Genomic DNA, 21,235 nt, shown 5'->3' on the forward strand with positions numbered 1-21,235 from the left:
ATCACACAATTATTAAATTTAAAAATTATAATTATACTGTAATATTAAATTTACAAATTATATTAGTTACTGTACAAATTGCGTACTTATAAAATAATACTCCAAGCATAACAAAATCCATGTAACTGATATAAAAAAAACCTATAACATGACCATTCAAATATACAATATTAATTCTGGAATTATTACAATAACTAGAAAGATAAGATATGGTTTGTATGTTATGTTCTTTCATTTTCCGTCAGACATCAATACTTTCAGTGATGAGATGTATTTCTTGACACTATAATGTATGCTAGCCTTTCCTCCTGAGGGGCGGTTTTTGTTAAAGGGATGACATGTAAGAAATGACCACGTATCACATGACATCCCCTGGGGTAACAGTTTGAAAACTAAGGTCCGTACTTATATATATTTCGTTATGCGGTATGTATTTATTTTATCATTCCTAAATGACGTTTAAACCATGATATAATTTATTATAATCATTGAACAAAATAATTAATGAGAGTGTCGTCGCAAACACAGTGTTACACATGGATCTACACAAAGAGAATATTATTATCTTAATATACTTTTTACTGAGTAGGTAATGGAGTAAATGATGGCTATTTTCCCAAATGTGCAGGATCAAATACACTTTTTTTGTTGCCGGAACGAAACTACGCTCACTGATTCGTAGACGGACGATTTACCAATTATAAACCGACGAAAAATTAATGGTTATTATCCATTCATCCTACCTATTGGGTGCATGTTCTGGATCTACTATACATTCTCCTAAGCTTACTTATTCGTTGCCACGTACTTTTTTAGAACTTGATGAGTATGTCAGTTATCTACCCGCCGAGTGAGTTTCATGTGCATCCCATTTTTCGATTACACAAATTCAGTATACTTAGTCAAAGTTAATTCGGTTGTATCCAAATGTCATTTTTATTTGAATAATTATTTTTTATTTATTTAATTAATTAATTAATTTAAGTAAATAAAATTCCCGGAACACTAAGTACTATTTTATTATGCCCACGATGACCGATCAATCACCACGTTCATCTTAAGGAGCTTGTGTAAACAGATTTTTATTTTTTTTACGGGAAATTGATGTTGGCCAGTTACTCAACCTATTAGATTCATACTCTTGATACACACATTGGAAAATGAAGTGTGAAGTTTTACAAATACTGGATTCAAACTCGGGACCCCCGATATCATAAGCTAGCTTAACCTAATAGTTCCATACTCTAACTCAGACGCAAATTGAAAAACAATATAGCGTGCCCCAGGATTCGAACCTGGGTCCCACGACACTATAAGCCGACGCTTAAGCCGCTCGTCCATTGTGGGCGATATATATACAAGTATGTACATATGGATATCATGTGTATGTTTTCAGCAGCTTTTATTTTTTTTCACTGAATGTAAACTAAGAGACAGTTTTATTAGATAAATAACTTTTTCGCAATTCGATCATCGTAATTTATTATGCACATACTATTTGACCACGTTTTTATTAGCTCGTATTCTTGTTTGTCTGGTAAATATTTTTTCTTGTGTGTCCAGTAAAACTTTTTTCTTGTTTGTCCAAGATTTGTATTGGACGATTGAAGATTTTTAACTAACTTCCTGACTAGCTAGACATTTGAAACTTTCAGAATATAGCAGAACACGACGACAATGTGTTCTTTTAATACTTTTAGTCATCTTTAAGCAGAATTGAATTCATTTTCAGTTAATTCTGCTTTGTATGTTTCGGAAAAAAATCGTAAAAAGTAAAACACTATTATTGGTTGCTAAGGGGGTCCTAGTAACTAAATTATTAATATAAACGTGCGTTACTATGGAAAACAATATGAAAATGTCAAAATGACATTTCAGTATTCTATATTTATTCAGTATTTCTATCAAGTACAAAAAAAGTATTTATTAATACATAGAATTGTCAAGTTTATATGATTCAACAGAAAATTTAAAAACGTGGTATATAAAAAGTTCTTTTTATCTTGTATCTAATTATTTATTAGTACATACTACTTTCCATGATAGTAATGCTATTGTAATACCATCAAGTGCGCTTCTTTCAGCGATCAGGTGTCAACACTTTGGTGCATATTTTTTGCGATCAAGAAACCAGCTGTTACAAACTTCCCTCTCCCCCCCTCTTCACCTTTCACCTACGCTTTCACAGGATTTTCCCCCTTCACTCCACTTCAGCGCATGCTCACCGTCAAATGGCAAATCCATACGCCGCCCGCGAGTGCGTTTTCACTTTTTGCGCTGAAGATGTGTGAGGGATAAGGCGCCCGAAACGCCAAGAAACAGTGCACCATTTTAGCTTATGAAAATAAAGTAATATAAACAATTTTTCTCATTACTCTTTTCTCCTCAGTTTTGTATTTTTAAATTCACTCTAATAGTCTATGACAAATATTGATTTAGTTATTATATGAACTTTATATACACTTTAACTAAGTGAACTCCTAATCCACTTCTATGGACACTAAATCAGTAGATATAACGGATAGATGAAATGAACTTGGAATAATTCACATGACTACGTCGGTATGATAGTGACGTAAGCGTGACCCTGTATTATACAGTCAACGAATGAGGTGGAAAATGATATCATTACGTACATATACTAGGTTTCTAAATTATATCAAAACAATGAACTGTCAATGGAAACATACATTTGACATTAAAGGCCCACCCACATTGAGGTGCATGTCACGGTGCTTGTCGTCTGCTGTCACGGGCTGCCGCTACGAGGGAAAAAGTGTGTAATGTCGTTGTTCCCGATGTTTAAAATCTTATCAGACTAATGCTCCCATCCCGTAGCACATTTTGAACGTTTAAACAATCATTGTCAGTTGGAAAAATCTTCCGTAATAATGAAAACAAGAATGAGCGCACTTCACGTTGAACTTCACCGCATCTGCACCTGCATGCACTTTTCGAATGTCACGTCAAACTGTCAAACTGACGTTATTTTTTGTTTTTAGCAGTTGGCATTATGTATTTTCTATGAGAATGTTGTATATTATATGGTCAGCAGGCTGTGTTTTATTATCTATGAATGTCATGCCGCATGTATTTTACGTACGCACACGTAGAAACTGTTAAAGTTAATTGAAATTAGCATGAATAATTAATAATTAAATTACTAATACATTATAGTAGGCACTCTTCATCAGTGTCATTATTCAGTGAATTTACGAGATGGTGCACGTTAAAAATATTCTGTAAAATGACGAAACCATAGACATTTTTATCGCCGTGAGTTCACGTGATAGTCCGCGACATGCACCTCAATGTGGGTGTGCCTTAAGACCTCAATGAATGCATGAAAGCTTCAGAAATGGACATATTCAAAGAAGTCCTAGAAAGTGTCTTAGACTAAGTGCAATTCAAAACCACGTCCTAAATTTACCAAGCGAACGCTCTTACCGCTGAGGTATCGACACACAGATCAGCCATGTAGCCATTACTTAAGGCTATACCTCAGTTGAGCCATGGTCTAAAAAGATCGTGGCTAGGCGATGCGCGGATTTCGGGTCGCGGGTGCAAATGACGCATGCCGAAAGAAATATAATTTGTCATATAAATCCAACATGCGTCCATTTAATGTTCTGTTTATTGTTATATTAGTAACAATAATGATATATTCATTGACATGTTTTCTTTTTCAAGTAAATGGGTAACGTTTTTAATCATCTTTACACGATTTAAGAATTAATACCCCCGTCGCCATCACGAAACAAATTGACGTATTCACACCTCGACGTTCGCTCTCCGAATGCCAGCGAGTCCAAAATTTTGTCGCGCCTATAGTTGAAAATTATTTGCCGTTTCACTGATGTATCGTCTTAATAACTACGCTGTCTGAGCTGAGATATTTTCAATTTTCATAAATAATAACTATAATCGTTCTACTTTAATCCAAGGTGAGCAAGTTAATTGCATATAAAATATTGCATAAAATAATTGCATAAAATATAAACAATATAGTTTTAATATCTCGTAGTTTTAAAAAACAAAGAATTTTTGTTAATTGTAATATATTTGAGGTATTTCTGTAGACAGCTGTTTCGGGCTATAAGCTCATATCACAGAACCTTAATATGATAAATGTAATATCTTGGTTTTGAAAAACCGTCACTTGACCCATAATTATATAACTCCGTTGATAAAATTTAATTTTGGTACTAGTAATACAATATAGTATTGATATACCAGAATTCATTTGAAATGCATGAAAACGTTGTATACTTAGTCACGACAATTTTATTAGTTGTTTGCGAATGCCTATATTTAATTTGTACTTAAACGTTCGCTGAAATGGAAAGTAGGCATTGTGACATTGAACTTGCAACAACCTTAGTCTCGAGTTTAGGAATAGCGCCATTACCCTCTCCGCGAACCCTCCTCGGAGGCTGTATTGCGCCACATCACGTAGTGAATAGGAGGGGTGGCTTGCAATGAGAAAGAGCGAGGCTATATTGCGCTGCACCACGTAGTAAACACGGGGGGATAGTCTGCAAAGCCTACATTTCATTTTACTAGGGATAGCAATGGACGCATTTGCGATAAAAACGTATCTACGAAAATTGCGTAATGCACTTTTCAGGGCAATATAAAAACAAATATTACCTATTTATTTTTCATCTTTTTATTAGTAATTTTGAACCGTCAAAACAGTTTATCTATATAAATAAATAGTTTAAATTACAAATATCTAAAGCTGCAATAACACTAACAGAGCACAGGTAATTATTATTTTTTGTATTATTATAAATTTCATAGGTAGGTATGTACTTTTAAATGTTTAAGATTTAACAACATATATGCTGAATGGCGTTGGTATTCAGTTTCATCACTTTATTGGATGATTCTGTAATTTCTTTTTTAAACATCTTTGATTATTGTGTAAATAATTGTCTAGCAGAGAATGTAAAATTCAATGTATACAAATGCAGTGTACACATTACATCGTAACAAGGTCGTGCGGAAATCGTCTCAATTTTCATTCAAACAAATTCGTCTGTTGAGCTAACGCTTCGAGATCAAAAGCACCACGAGTGTCAAAACCAGGGAACTCAGAAATAATGGGAACTGAAATACATAACGGGTAAGGCGATAGCAGGTAACCGACTCGAGTAAGGAAGAATCCGTGTTAAACTTACACACGTGTCAAGAATACGTTTTATGTCGAATACTGAAAACTGCTCTCGGTTGATGCATTTACTCTCATTTAATGTTGGTGTATTACACACACTATTGCACATGCATAATGCGTGCTTCATTTTTGTAGGACACTCACACATTCAAAAGCCTGCATCGACATGCGGCGTATTGAATATAGCCTATCGGTATTCTATTTATTATCTGTTGTGTGGTCAAAACCCACTTTCATCTTAGTGGACATGTCAATAAACAACGTTATATTTTGGGGGACTGAAGATCACTCAGACACTTCTTCGCTAGCTATCAGGATGCTGACAATGCTGGCTGCAAGAATAATTATCAAAAAACTCTCTTTGCTTTTTACTGTTGATTGTTATTTAAAATTAGTAGGTATACTTAGCATTTTTGTTGAAATAGATAATATTCAGTAATTTAATCCATAATTAATTATTGTTTTTATTAAAGGTTTCACAGCGAAACAATCCTTTGAAAATTAAATGAAATCGGAAACTTTGTCGGAATCTGCTCCATTATTCGTTATAAATTTAATAACAGAAATCACGATGCTGAAGAAGATCCATTGGAAAGCAATTAATAATTACAGTTATTCCAGGAAACATTTACAAAGTTATAGAGTTGATTCTACTAAACTTTTAAGGTAATAGCAGAGGCCTTATCACGTAAATGAAACATGAATAATAATACGCTTGAATGATTTATCTAATTTCGGAATTAGAAATGAATTATATTATATACTAATTAATTTTTTTAATAGTAAAATAATAAAAATACGATTCTACAAAAGCCCCATAACCTAACCGAAAAAGAAGTCATGAGAAAGATATCTGAATGCATAATAATATATCGAAACAACACGTCAATGTACATAATGATAGGTGTAATAGTCAATAGCTTATAATAAATTCGTGATCCATCAGCCTTCTTCACATGCCACGGCACTGTAAGATCTTGATTTTTTTGCATATAACTAGGAAAAGTCTACCTTGTTTCAAAGAGATAATATTGAAAAATAAAAATATTTTCAACCATACTTTAGGTTTTATACGTGACTAAAAATATTTCAGCTTACCCTCGTAACTGGGAATGTTACATAGATTTAAATTATTTCGTAATACGCGGTAAAAAAAATTCTTTGTTTCCCTAGGATACAATAATTTTGTATCAAAAATGAAAGCTTTTGGGACGGCGACATAGAGTTGAAATCATGACGCAGCGAGTTAAGTAATACAAAACTTATTTAATAAACACCAACCCTATTAATCGTAGAACCCTCTACGTTTTGCGCACATAGATTCATCTATGGCTGCGATTCTAAACCTGTGAGCTGCTATTTTCATAAAGTGACCTTTTTAATGAGATAAAACGATTGAAAACTATCAATGAAAAGTATCCATTCAGCGCAAGTACTGTTAAATTGTATTAATTATTATATTATTATTCTTTCATTCAATCCAGAATATTCACAAGACTTGTCTGCACAATTTTTAAATACAATAGTCCATGCATGGGTCATAGATGGAGCGGTAACTTATTGGTTTACAGTACTAATCCGAATAGTATAATATGTCAGTTTGAATCCCAAAAGGTTCAAATTTTTATACTATATAACGTGATAAATAACAGAAATTCATAATTTATTTATTAATAAAGAAAAAAAAATGTCGGTGGTAAACTTTAAGACCCCCGTTTTGACCATAACCAGTTTCTTTTACTAATTAAAGTATATTACATTATACACACACATATACTTCTTTTTAATATTACAACAGGCCATGAGGAGGGTAGTGTAGTGAAACAGTAATATAGGAGAGAAACTATCACCCAGGCTTAGAGAAAATCACAAAAAATAAATTGTGACCTCACCGATAACCAAACTCAGGTTCCTGGATGAAAGTCCAACACCTTACGCACACATATTTAATGAACAAATATTTAGTGTAAACTACGTACCTAAATTCATATCACAAAAAAATTCCAGATGTTCAAGTCCCTATTTTAGCTCTCCTGTAAAATTGTCAATATTGACATAACGTAATTTACCTCTCGCGAAGAGATATATATACGTACTTTATTGTCCACATATAACTTTATACGGTCACTATACATTACATAATGTAGCTCTAAAATATATTATTAAGTTTTCATTTCACCCACGTCGTTGAAAGTTGTTGGAAGCTCTGTCGTAGACCCTCTACGGTCGTAGCCTGCACGTGAAAGATACCGCTACAGTTTTCACTGCCAAACTTTCCCGTAGAGCTAACTTATCGGCTCCGCTAGTACCCGCCTCGCTACGACCGTTAACGTCACGTAGAAATAAAAACTTTGGTATTATTCGCCAAGCCATTCTGTGTGGTTCACACCAGTTCTTAGTTAAGAAAAGGTACTTAATGGATTGTTTCACCGCATTGGTATAGTCGAGGTCATACATCCATCTTTTTTTAAATGGTCACCACTCTACAATAAGACGTTAATTAAAAATTAGCGCAACTTAGCAAAAATCAAAAGAGTTTGCTGTTTTACTTTGAATCAAGAAAAAAAATTAAGATATTGAAATAGTATAATGTATACTATTCATAGCGTACTACGAAATACACGGCGATTTATGGACATTTTATGATGTTTAAAATGATAATAATTGTAGCAATTTTTTTTTTGATGGTGACACTGAATAGATTGTAAAATTTAAAAAGTGACCTGATTCTTTTACTTTGGACCATGGATCCCACATACTGAAGCAAGCCCCCTACCTATCGCTAAGGGTAAAGGCAGTATGACGCACTGCAGTAGCGTTTTCCAAATGGCGTATGCGGTAAATTTTTTTGATTTTTTGTTGTTTTAATATGTACATCCATGTGAATTATGGAATTTTGGAGTATTGGCACACAGTTAAAACCTGCATCGTAAAACCAATTTTTTTAAATTATTAATATTATTGAAGCAAAATAGCGCCGCAGGCGACTTCTTTTTACTATTAGAGCAAATTTGTGATCTGTGTTTATTTCACTTATCTGGTCGACTCGTCACGCCAGGCCCCCAGGCTAGAGCCCTGTCAGCCACCCCTTTGTGGGGGCCATGCTTTGGACACTAATAATTTACATAGATTACTAGGCGATTATTTATCTAAATAATGATATATAAAATAATGTTTTTTTTAATATGCTTAATGGTGATGGTCAATTTTATAAAATAAAATAAATATCTTACAATTCTAACGCGGGGTACCTATTATTTTCCATATTGTATACTATTTTTAATGTTAATTCTTGGTGGAACGTCATGTTAGTTAAGTATTAATAAACTTATAACGTATTAAAATGTATGTTATCTCTTTTTAAATATTTCTCAGTTTGGATCTGATAAATTAATCGGAAAACACAAGTGTGAACATACTTCATGTGTAAATCTATAATACAAAGAATTATACTAAGTATAAATTATGTAATAAAAAGTAAATACCATACAAAATTTATAAAATAATCTCGTTTAAATAAATATTTTGAAATTAATTTTATATATTGTGATTGAAATAGCTTTAGTTATATTAATCTGTTAATTATATTAAAAAGCAATGTATTTGTAGTGTGTAAATGGGTATTTTAGTTACTGGAACAATCGCAAGGCATTTGAACTCAGCGGGTCAAAAGATCAGCTCTATCAATGAGAAGAAATTTGAGATAGTTGCAATGTGCCCATTCTTTATGCAATGATGATTATTTTTTATTCATATACAAGATATTGTAAAAACATATTATTATTATGTTTGTCAATTATTATTATATTATACTCTTACTTAAGAATATTAAGTCTGGTGTAGATTTTATATAATACATCTTTCACTTACTAAGAAATGTTTTAAATAGCCCACACACTGTATTAATTTATTTTTATTATAGTATTGTATTCATCCTACCGAAATCAAAGTTTTAAGCTATAATTTTTATTACAAATTTTTATTTATTATTATCATTTATATTAAGTGTATTTAGCTCCTTTATGATGGAACAAATCAACAGTGCCACGGCTATTCTACCAACACTGCTTAACGGTAGATTTGAAGTTAGTCCGAGAAAGCTAGCCAAATGATAAATCATGTGGATCAGTCATATAGTCCCAACGAAGTAATACAATAAAGGCATGCTTTTCTTGCTGGAACAATTAGAAAAAAAGATTGGACCGAGTGGGATTTGAACCTGAACCTTGAATTTTTGTCCTATCCAGCAGCTCTAATCGTTTACTACCGGTCCGTCTATAAGTTAATCTATAATCTATCTAATCTATCTAATAATAGTCGTCTATAAATTACGTCACCAGAAACCAAACCTTCATATCGCAGTTTCAGATGGCATCACAGCAGGACCAATTAATTGAGACCCACTATATTTTTAAATTGTAACGGATAAAAATAATATGCGCCTAATTGGTTACTATTTTATTGTATGATGACATTCGTATTTATTTTTTACAAAATGTACTCGTACTATTTATTGTAGATCTCTGCTCAACTAAATTGTATATATATATATATAAATATTTACGATTTATAATAGGTATATATCGCACCCCCAGTAAAATACTGTAGTAAGTCAAAAATTGGCATTTTGCAGGAGAGCCATTTGAAGTTTCAAATATTCTTTGTAAATACAGGAAAAGTCTGAATGTAAAAATTATTACTCATTTTTATGGAAAAACATGATCTATTTTCAACTGTATTCATCATTTTTCTCTAAAACATATACAAACGGAGATATTTGAATATTTCTGAGTTACGACTGTATTTTATTAGGATATTTGACAATTTCATGGTAAAATTTGAATCAACTCAATACTTTCTATGTAAATTTCCCTACCATCACTCTAATAATTTCAACTAATTTGTTGGGCACTGTAAAGGAAGGTTTTCAAAATATTAAGTTATGGTACAATCTTTAAAGATTTATTGAAAAAAAAAGAAAAATACAATTATTAGTTCAAAACAACAAAAAAATACTAAATTATTTAATTTAATGGGAAAATAAATTTTTTACATACGATTTTTAATTTTTAAACATCACTTGGAAGAGAAGCAAAAAATCATAATAAAATTCGACACGATGGCCGAGTGGCTTAAATGCCGGCCTATAGAGTCGAGGGTCCCAGGTTCGAATCCTGGGTCTGGCTAGTACACATATTGTTTTTCAATTTGTGTATGAGTCAGAGTATGGACCTAATAGGTTGAGCAAGTGGCTGACATCCATTTCTCGTAAAAACAAAAATCTGTCAATACAAACCTCCACTCTGTGGAGGCCCATATGATCCTATTAGGATCGGACATGGTCGAAAGAAGATAATAGTGTTCTTTTCCAAATGGCATATTGCTGTCAGCTTGTTGTTTTTTGTATAACCGATACATTTCAGCAATTGTTAATTTACCATCTAAATACAATTTGGACGTCTGTGCACGCAAATAATGTTACTCAATCACTGGGAAAGACTTAATGTGAGCTCTTATATCATTTTTTTAAACATCACTAATTTTTTTGTGATTTTTGTGATCTCTTTGTTCTGGAATTGGCGTTCCGGAAAGAAGATCTCTTGTTTTCCATGCAGTGGAGCAGTACCTTTCACTCACCCCAAATGTGTTGATAAAGTATTTTTTGCATACTTCTTGTATTTTACTTCCATTTAATTGTTGATAACAAAAATTGTTGCCTCTGCTGCTTCCAGTTTTTTTTGTTTGAATACTTTGGAACAATAATATCCATGCAATTAGTGAGAAAATTACGCTGTATCTCAAGATTTTCCTGTAGTAACAGAGTTACAACAGTATTTTTTTGAAAAGTATTGTTTTAGTTTTTTAGAAAGCTTCTTGTAAAATACTGTCGTAACTTAGTTACAACACTATTTTATTATCGATTTTCGGAAAGTAATGTACTGTATTAAGTGCTTTCTCTCCGACACTATTTGAGTTTGAGATACGATAGTATTTTATTAAAATAGCAAAAAAAAATACGAATCCAACCACATCCATAACTCGAAAACGCCCATTTCAGACTTACGACAGTATTTTACTGGGGGTGCGATATATTAGGGTAGGCGCGCACATAATGGGGGGTCTGCGTCCAGACCGAACGAATAAAATTAAAATTATTTACGTAAATGGAATATTACTTCTTCTAGTTCGCCGTGACATCATGCTTGATGATCATGACCCGAATGATCTGGCTATCGAACAGTCTTCTCAATGGATTGGCCTCTCTATTTTTGGCATTGATGTATTTTTCGAATTGGTGCAACCATCTAAGCGAAGGCAACCAAAATTTTCTTTAATATACTGATGCGGCATGTCTACAAGACAAGACACCGAGGATGACACAAACGGATACCCTTTTAATTATCACCTTTAGGCCACGCGTATTAAATAACCACTTATAATACCCGTAGTTATAGCTACAGGATATGCACTAATCGCTAGACTCAAAGTGCAGAGTGTCTGGGTATGGAACATCTACCCAGAATAATATGGTTGAAGCGACGCGAAGCTATAAATAGAAGGCGTGGTTAAATTGCGGAAGTCTTTTCCATCTGCTAGATTTTATTAATCCTGCCCCTCCCGTAATAATTATCATTATTGATTTTTTTGAAATTGTATGCACTGTTTATGATTTCGGTCTAAGATACGAGGGTGGGTCAATAAGTCCTTAGAAAAGCCGATAGGTGGCGCGACTAGTACTGTAAGCGGTTTGTTTTCATGCAGCGGCACTACCGATTCAGTATGCTGCGAAGTTTCAATCAGATTGGTCGGGTTGTTGTTTCTTATTTTCGTACATTTAAAAAAAAATTTGCTTGTTTACAAAAATGGAGAAAATTGAGTTTAGAGCTGTTATTAAACATTTTAATATAAAAGGGTTAACAGCAAAGGAAATAAAAAATGAGTTGGATTTAGTTCACGGCATATCTGCTCCTTCACTTGCAACTATTTATAACTGGTTAAATGAATTTAAACGTGGTCGTACATCAACAAAGGATGAACCACGCTCAGGACGTCCTGTAGAGGTGACTACACCAGAAATGATCAATAAAATCCACAATATGGTGTTAAGCGACCGAAGATTAAAGTTGAGTGAGATAATTGAGGTTACAGGGATCTCAAAAGGTAGCGTCATTTCTATTTTACATGACAAATTGGGCATGAAAAAAGTTTCTGCAAGATGGGTGCCGCGTTTGCTCACAGTCGACAATAAACGCAATAGGGTGGCGGCCTCTAAAGCCCTGTTGTCGCTCATGCAACGCAATCCGGATAAATTTTTTCGTCGCTTTGTGACTGTAGATGAAACATGGATACACCACTATACTCCCGAGACGAAAGAACAGTCAAAGCAGTGGATTGCGAAAGGCGAACCATGTGCAAAGAAGGCGAAAACCGTAAAATCAGCTGGTAAGGTTATGGCTACTGTATTTTGGGATGCACGTGGAATTATTTTCGTTGACTATTTGGAAAAAGGAAAAACAATAACAGGGGATTATTATGCATTTTTATTGGACCAGCTAAAAAACGAAATTGAAGAAAAACGGCCTCATTTAAACAGGAAAAAAATCCTCTTTCATCAGGACAATGCCCGTGTTCACACATGTTTACGATCAATGGCTAAAATTGAAGAATTGAAGTTCGAATTGGTCGACCACCCACCGTATTCGCCAGATTTAGCCCCCAGTGACTTTTTCCTTTTCCCAAACTTAAAAAAATGGCTAAGTGGACAACGTTTTTTTTCAAATGAAGAAGTCATCGATCGGACAAATGCTTATTTTGAGGACCTTCCGAAAACTTATTTTTCTGACGGTTTAAAAAAAATTGAGAAACGTCTAACCAAGTGTATTGAGCTCCAAGGAGATTATGTTGAGAAATAAAAAAAAAATACAAAATAAAAACTGTTTTAATGCTTTTTTCTAAGGAATTATTGACCCACCCTCGTATACCAAAAAAGTTTAGAGATCACTGGTCTAAGCAATTTTTAATGTACATTCTAGTGTGAATATTTGTTTAAGATCATAAAGCAGTAAATAAACAAGTAGAATGTTTACACATACCGGACGAGGACATTTTGTTTAGTTTTAGTTAGATACAGTATAGTTAAAACAATTGAATTAATCTAATAAGATTGTTTGTAATATTCTGTATGTACTGTAATATCTCTTAGTTTTTACATAGTTTTAGTCATATTCATGTGTACTTAGTTATATAGCCAAACAACAAAAAATCATGAAGCTTTCAAAGCACTGTGCTTTTTTCAGGCACATAACTTCCGCTTGAAAGCCTTAATCGCGAGTGTGACCGCGACTGAATTTTAGGAAGGTAATACTTTCACCTGATATAGTACGATAAATTTAGAGCTACGAGTGATAATGTATAATTATCTCGAGTAAAAATAATTAAGTTGCATATTACGTATATTATGTTGGCAATATCGTGTAATGTACATTTACAATACAATAATGTGTTCGTAGAGTAGGTACTGTATCGCATCATTTTAAATGTTATATTTTGCGTGGCTTTGTGATAAGCAAGGTTTGACAAAAAAAAACCCAACAGGCGCCTCCCAGATTGCAGAGTGACAACTCGCCTGAATACCTAACGAAACCTTTTTGGAAATCAACAACGGATAACGCTCAATCAACAAGGTAATATTTAACCATATGAACTCTGATAAAAAGAAATATAGATTTATTTTAAAAATGTAAACCTTATTATTTTTGTTCTTCGTGGCTAGGTAATTAGGTTCCTGGTTAAAGTAATAATCTATGGACTAAAATTAATACGCTCGATAAGCTCTCAACCGTACCTATATGAATTACGTCACTTTTTACCACATCACCTTTGAAATGAAATTAAAAATCATAGCTCTCTGTCGTCCATTGAAAGGTTTCTGTACATACATATACTGATATTTAAATATATCGAATACAAATCGATAAAAATTATGATAGGTAATATATTTTTTTCGAGCTGATGAAATATATCCATTGTTTTATGTATTGTAGAAAATAAGGAAAGCCATTTTTATTTATTCTGTAGTTTATGTTAATAAACATGGGTACTGTCAATTTTAATATTTTTTATATATTGTTATAACCTTGTAAATAATTTTTCAGTAGCATACTCAATCTTCTCGTACTCGACGTTTTGGTACAGGTGTTAGACCGAGGGTTGCATTTCACGTTATTTTGCAAGAGGACAAGGGGAAGGGAGGCAGGAACAGAGTCGGCAGGCTATAGGGAAAGGCTTTTGGGGATGAAAATGAAGTCACTTTCACTGTTGGGGGTACACAGGCTTTATCTGCAGCGCTTTTGTGACGACGCTCAAAGGTTTTGATCGCATGGCATTCTCAGCTGGACTTAATGATTTCAAAGAGGGGCTAATTAATTACTGTCAGCTTAGAAACATCTTTTACGGTTTATCGCCATATGTCATGAAAACAATATTTTGAAAACTAAATTTTAATTATATATTTTTTAGTTTAATTTATCATCACAAACATAAAGCATACTATAAATTTTACTAAAATAACACCTTTGTTTTTTTAATCTTGAAATATATCTATATTAAATCAATATCCCTTCGGTTAACTGAAATTATATGAAGTGCAGTATATTACAATGTAATTATCAATCTAAACCACGGAGTATGAAAATAGATTTCATAAACAAGCAGCAGTGACGTCCCTAGGTAAAGTTTTGTCCTTATTTTATATTTTAAATGCTTCCCTCTTTCATTAGGCTCAAATTATTGATGTATGTAAAAATATATTTTCTGTAAAATCTACTCTCAAAAACTACCCATATTATTTTTGTTCATCCGTTTACTTGTTGCCCTATAAGCAACGCATGACCTGTTTACCTCTACGAGACGTCACTGGAAACAGTAAATAGACAAAACTGCTGTCGACATAAATAACTAATGTTTGTAATTTTAAAAAAAAATGTCCGCCAAACTACTACTACATCCGCTTTCATAAAAAAAATCAATTAAGTGATTTATAAAGTTATGACTCGTGTAGCGAAATAAATATTCTTATGGGTATTTAAAAACGTGGCTGTAGATGACTATAAATATCTGGGGATAAAATCACGATGCATCGGTAATTGAGTATGTAGTGATAGTCATTGAGAATCGCCGGTTCATTAAGCGCCCGACGTGGGTCATGACGCCATTATATTTCACCGCATTACCCCGCGTTCACACTGCACCCCAGTCGCCCAACCCACTGTGCAAACATAATAAACGAACGGAATCCAATGGAAGAGCGCTGTACTTATTCAGTGTTTATAATAACTGTGGTCTTTGGTCAATTTTATGATCTGTGCAAAATTGATATGTTTTATTATAAGGTTTTAAAGTTTACACCATCGATAATATTCATGTAAACCGAAAAAAGGAAACATAATATATTTATTATTTATATACTGTTGATTAACTGAATGGAAAAGCTCATACTAATAGGTTAGGTACACTCTATTTTATTATTTATTTTAGGCTATCTTAAACAGACAAATTAGAGTTATACTGAGAAACAGAACATTTTCACGAAACCTACTCTCAAACAGTGGTGGTTTTAGGTACAAGGAGGTCTGTGACGCTGATAGTTTTGGAGGCACCTTTGTGATAAATCGCCATTACAATGCATGCATTATAGTGGGTGAAACAATATAACAATTTATGTGGTCAGTACTGTTTTTTAAACTAAAATATCGATACTTTCTAATGAAGCGACCGCATCGTCCGTTTTATAGAAAATCACCACTGCTCTTAAACGCTGTAATATTTGTACTCGTTCCTTCATTCGTAACCCTTCATTATGTGCCAACACATGACCTGCAACCCACCACGGGACGTTACTGCTTAATAGGTCTTGCCCTCTTTCAAAAACGTCTACTTCTTCTTTTACCAGTTTAACATTTTACCCAGTTGCTTCATAAATCTCTAAATGCCGTCAACAAGGTGTTTCTAATATTTTTTTCTAATAAACAGTGTATTTCAATATAAATGCTTTTAACTCTAAAAATGTGCTTTGAATGAAAATAATAAAATTTTAAATAAAACCGTTCAAAAAATAAAACTTTATTTTTATAGTTTTCGTATTCAAATCAACGTCATATTGGCCAATAAAAATTAATTGTTTTTGATTTCTGCTAAATGAGAATATTCCCTCGAATACTGATCAAATGATTAAAAATGACAAATTATTTTATACTTCATACAATAATATCTAATAATCAATCTATTCTAAGCTACCCAATTAAAAAATTTGCCGGTTATGAAAAAATGGTATTGAAAAACTCTTTTTTATAAATCATAATATTGTGAAAACGGAAATAGCGATATACCGGCGGGAATCTTGGCCACGTCCCGAAGACATTTTTTAATATGCATTTTTTTTCAAAAATTAGTTAAGTAACTATTTTTTCAACCGATTAGGTCTATGCTGTGAACTCAACCCCATATTGAAAAAAAGTAACATGTTAATTTACTAGACGCATGATTCCACCCCGTTACCGCCGCCTTTAGTAATAGGTACTATGTAGGTATATTCCTACTAGACGGCGGCGGACCCGTATCAAACTATTGGAAAATAATATTCTGCCTTGTATTGCTAAAATGTAAAAAAATACGTCAAATTTTATTAATAGTGTATATATTGTTGTATTAAGGTTTTTTAATATTTTGCAACGTCATACGGCAAGCGAGAGAATCTTTTCACTCACTCAGCTCCCTTTTTATCACTATGTACTCATCTGTTTCGTAAGGATAAGTTTTGTTCTGTTTTGTCCGGTTACCAAAAAAACACATAAATAATATTAATTACTGTGGCAACGCATGACTGATTACCGGTGGCTGATTTTTTCGTACGTAACATAATATGTAGGTACATTAAAAAAAACGCAACATTCATATAAAATAATAATATAATATTTACGTATTCCCATCAATAAATCTTAACAAACCAGCGGTGTACGTGACGGATAGCGTTCATATTTCCAGAAATATATAACGTGTAACAAGGTAGGGTGGGGTAATGTTAAAATTACCCGCTGGGTTGAGCAGCGAATTACCCACGCCTCCCCATTTTACACCTGCCTGGTGATTGCATTTTTTTGTTTTGAAAAATATTTGCTCACTTTTTTGTACTCAAAGTATAATCATTATTTTAAAATATCACCGAGCGAAAACACTATCTACATAATGAATTTTCACCCAATTTTATTTACTTTGACCATACCGTTTTTTTTTCATCAGGATGTGTGTATGTTTTTTGTTCAGATATTTATTGAAAAACATCAAACTGTCATAGAATGATGAGAGAACTAGTTTAATTAAATTTAATTAATAATTTCTATCTCACAGAATCACTAGGGAGAATATTCAAAGTGCCCTTCTACGAAGCTGTGGGTGCTGGTTCAAATCCCGCGTCATGTTTGATTCAGAACAAGTTCATAGTCAATATATGGACTAATCAGGTAACGGAGACAATATTAAAACCTAATAAGTAAATACTAAAACAGTAAAAGAAAATTCGTTTCATATTCAATGGAAAACTATGTTGATTAATCGTTTATAGTAGGAATACGTGTGAGACCCTGTCATACTAATCAAATACACGTTAACGTAATTAATTAATAAGAATAAACATATTTCAATATGCATACATTAATGTCGCCCAGTAAAAGTAAATAGGTAGGTATATATAATATAACCAACGCAATACATTTATATTAATAAGTCCACCCTCCGTCGAGTAAATTTATGTATAGACAATGAAGAACTTCTCGGAAATTGAAACGATGTGCGTATAAAAAGAGTAGGTAAATAATGAAACAACTAAAAAGTATTTAAAATTTGAAAGAAAAGAAACATTTTATTCTAATGATTGATAGGTACTTACTTAATGTTGAGTAAACAAAATATACATGATTATTATTATTAGTATTTATCGTTTGATTAAGTAATTAGTGAAAGGTGTATGTATTTCTTACCTGAATAGTCTCTTCTGCGGAGTACTTTGGATCTTGGGAGGCCATTGCAGATTCTTGATCCCCATTACAACGGGATTTCAATCACAAATCACTATCTGAAAAATAAAACGATTACCAATATGAGTAACATACTTGAAAAAAATGACAGCTTGATTTTAACACAATATTAAAGTTTGTTATTCAACTCATTGTAAAATATATAATAAGTATTTTACTTTCTGTAATTTTCCTCTAATTCCTAATTAGTAAATGTCATGTAAATCTAAATTCATTTATTAGAAAAAAATACCAAAGATGATAATATCAATTTAGGCATAGTTCGTAGAATATGACATTTACGCGATAAACCAATAGGGTCGGGAAAATTCCTCGGACTTGGTTGTCTACACCTAAATTGTGCCGCCAAAATGCAGTAGTTGAAGTTGGAATAGTGAGTATCATACAACATACTCTTACACTTCCAACATTAACGAATTATATAGTATGAATATAGAGACCGTATTAGCTTGTAACTAGTGTTTGTTAAAGGGTACCCATAACCAGTGACGTCCCTAGACAAAATTCCGCCCTTAGGCAGCGGCAAAATGCCGCCCCATTTTTTATACAGTATTTTTTATCATCTTTTCATGACTCCAATATCTAAGAATTTTTTTGAATGGATAAATTACTAACAAAACATATACCACTAAATCTAATTTACAATATTGCGAGTCCACGGTTTCAGATACATTTAAAAATACACCCGACTACTTTCAAAACTCGCGAGTGCCTGGCAAAAATAATTGGATAAATTAATTAGAAAAGTATGTATCTACCTATAATTCCAATATAATTCTCCCAAGGATAATGGAAGTAAACTAGACATCGCGAAACCGACATTAAAATTACAGTCCTGTTAAACCAGTGAGCTGGTGGAAAGATATTTCCGTTATTACTAAGTTTAGGTACATTTTTATATATATTCCAAATTATTCTCCTCGATTTGCCGCCCTTCAAGTAAGTGCCGCCCCCAAGCGACGCTCAATCTGCCTACCCCCACAGGACATCACTGCCCATAACCGCACGAATCACATAAAAAAACTATAAGCCACTACGCCACCGCTTTCAAAAATGCATGTGCTATAAAGTACGCCAAAAATACAGTAAAATATGACCACGTTGTCTAAATAATATGAAAAGTTTAAAACAGTACAAAACTCCCGCTCAATACTGACAAATTAATGCCTCCACCGAAAAACGTCTTCGCTTGAAAAATCCTTTTTAGATTGTAGAAGAAGAGTTGTTTCAAATTGAGAATGAGTAGGATTTTTAGTGACGAGACTTTCAAGCATCGGAGATGAGGAACTGCCTTCTAATTGCGAATCCAATTTATGCAATGGATGAGCTCGTGACTTTAGGCGAAACCGAATCCGGCATGGGCATTCCTGACGTACTTATATGGTACGTAAGTAGGGCTTAAAAGAGTACCCATTTTGCGAGTATGATGAGAATCATACCACGGAGCGCATTGTAGAGTCATGCATATATATTATTTTTAACACCACAATATGCCAGGAGGCCCAACAACAGTAGTGTAGTGACACATAAGTAGAGTAGTTAAAAGCGAAACGATTACTTAAACACACAGACTTTGATAAAACAACATAAATATATTGTGAGAACCCAATGTCTTACACACTGGAGCAGGAGAGCTACCTTTAACTGAACCGGAAGATGTTACGTGGATTGGGCCTAGCCGGTTTCACTATGACTTTTTATGTGACTGTATGATTTGGGATTCTGTTTTGTGATGCATTTATTTCGTTTTATTTATTTACCGTCTTTTTATATTTTGTTGGTTATTTTATAGCCTTTAAATGCCTATATTCAAATAAAATCAAAAAACTCAGTTATATTATCAAAAGTTGAAAATAAAAGTATCAATGCTTGGAATTTGTGATATTATAATACAGCTGAATTTACAAAAAATTCTCGTAATAAAAAAGTAAAGCCTCAAATATTATAAAAGATGAAAAAATAATATTAAATTTCAAAATTTTATAAATAGAGAAAAACCAAAATAATCTGATCGTCAAAGAAAACATTTTATTTAAACACACACGCAAGCCGACGGGAGAAAATTCAATTCAGAAAAACCTGAAATTGCGCAGTTTTCCTTAGGAGGGATCTTTCCGGAAAATCCTTAACGGGTTTTCCAATTACGCTCACCGTACGCGCGGTATATTTTATATTTCATAACTGCAACACCTTCAGGGCGAGAATATAATGTCACAAACAAAACACTACTTAATTAATTAACTACAGATTTATTAAAGAACATAGCCGATAATACATTAGAATTAACTATTTATCGATAATATTTATGTTAATTACCTTACTTATAATTAAACATCGAACAAAATTCCTTTATATAGATGGAGCCTAAATCATGGCCCCTATAAGGGGGGGGCTGACAGGGCTCTAGCCTAGAGGCCCAGGCTCAGGAGGGGCCCGGTGTGGCAAGTCGACCAAATAAGTGAGATAAACACACATTACAAATTTGCTCTAATAATAAATAAGTCGCCTGCGGCGCTATTTTCTTTCAATGATGTTATTATTTAAAATTATGTGGTTCGACGATGCAATTTTTAATTGTGTATTGATATCCGACAACTCCATAATTCAAATGGATCTATTAAAATTAAAATATACAAAAAAACACTAAATATATTAATTTTACCGCGTACACCATTTGGAAAACGCTACTGTAGAGCGGGACATTGCCTTTATGTTTAACGATGGGTAGGGGGGCCCGCCAAAGATCGTAGCCTGGGGGTCCGCTTCAAGATGTGGGGGCCATGGCCTAAATATATAAGTGTAGCTAAAAATATCTTGTAAACTAACGGTTACGGTAACTTAAGCGGTAGGTACTTCTCGCAAAATTATAGATAAGAAAACACATATTATGTCTTCATCTAATAGAAGATAGTTTTCAATAGATTTGATTATAATACTACTTGAAATAATGATAAAGATATACAATAAT

At 33.1% G+C, this 21,235-nt stretch overlaps 1 protein-coding gene across 1 annotated transcript in view; it reads right to left on the bottom strand.

Annotated features, from left to right (window-relative positions):
* sick (sickie) overlaps positions 1–21,235 on the bottom strand; it is a 573,525-nt gene that overhangs the window by 498,213 nt on the left and 54,077 nt on the right. The window contains exon 2 of the mRNA XM_085946480.1: positions 18,211–18,305. Within this exon, the coding sequence (XP_085802606.1) occupies positions 18,211–18,255 (45 nt within the window). The 5' untranslated portion in view covers positions 18,256–18,305. The remainder of the gene's footprint in view (positions 1–18,210; positions 18,306–21,235) is intronic.

Source organism: Rhyacophila brunnea, unplaced genomic scaffold, assembly GCF_057557595.1.
Source record: "Rhyacophila brunnea isolate RB1 unplaced genomic scaffold, BYU_Rbru_1.0 scaffold_2, whole genome shotgun sequence".
Taxonomy (NCBI): domain Eukaryota; kingdom Metazoa; phylum Arthropoda; class Insecta; order Trichoptera; family Rhyacophilidae; genus Rhyacophila; species Rhyacophila brunnea.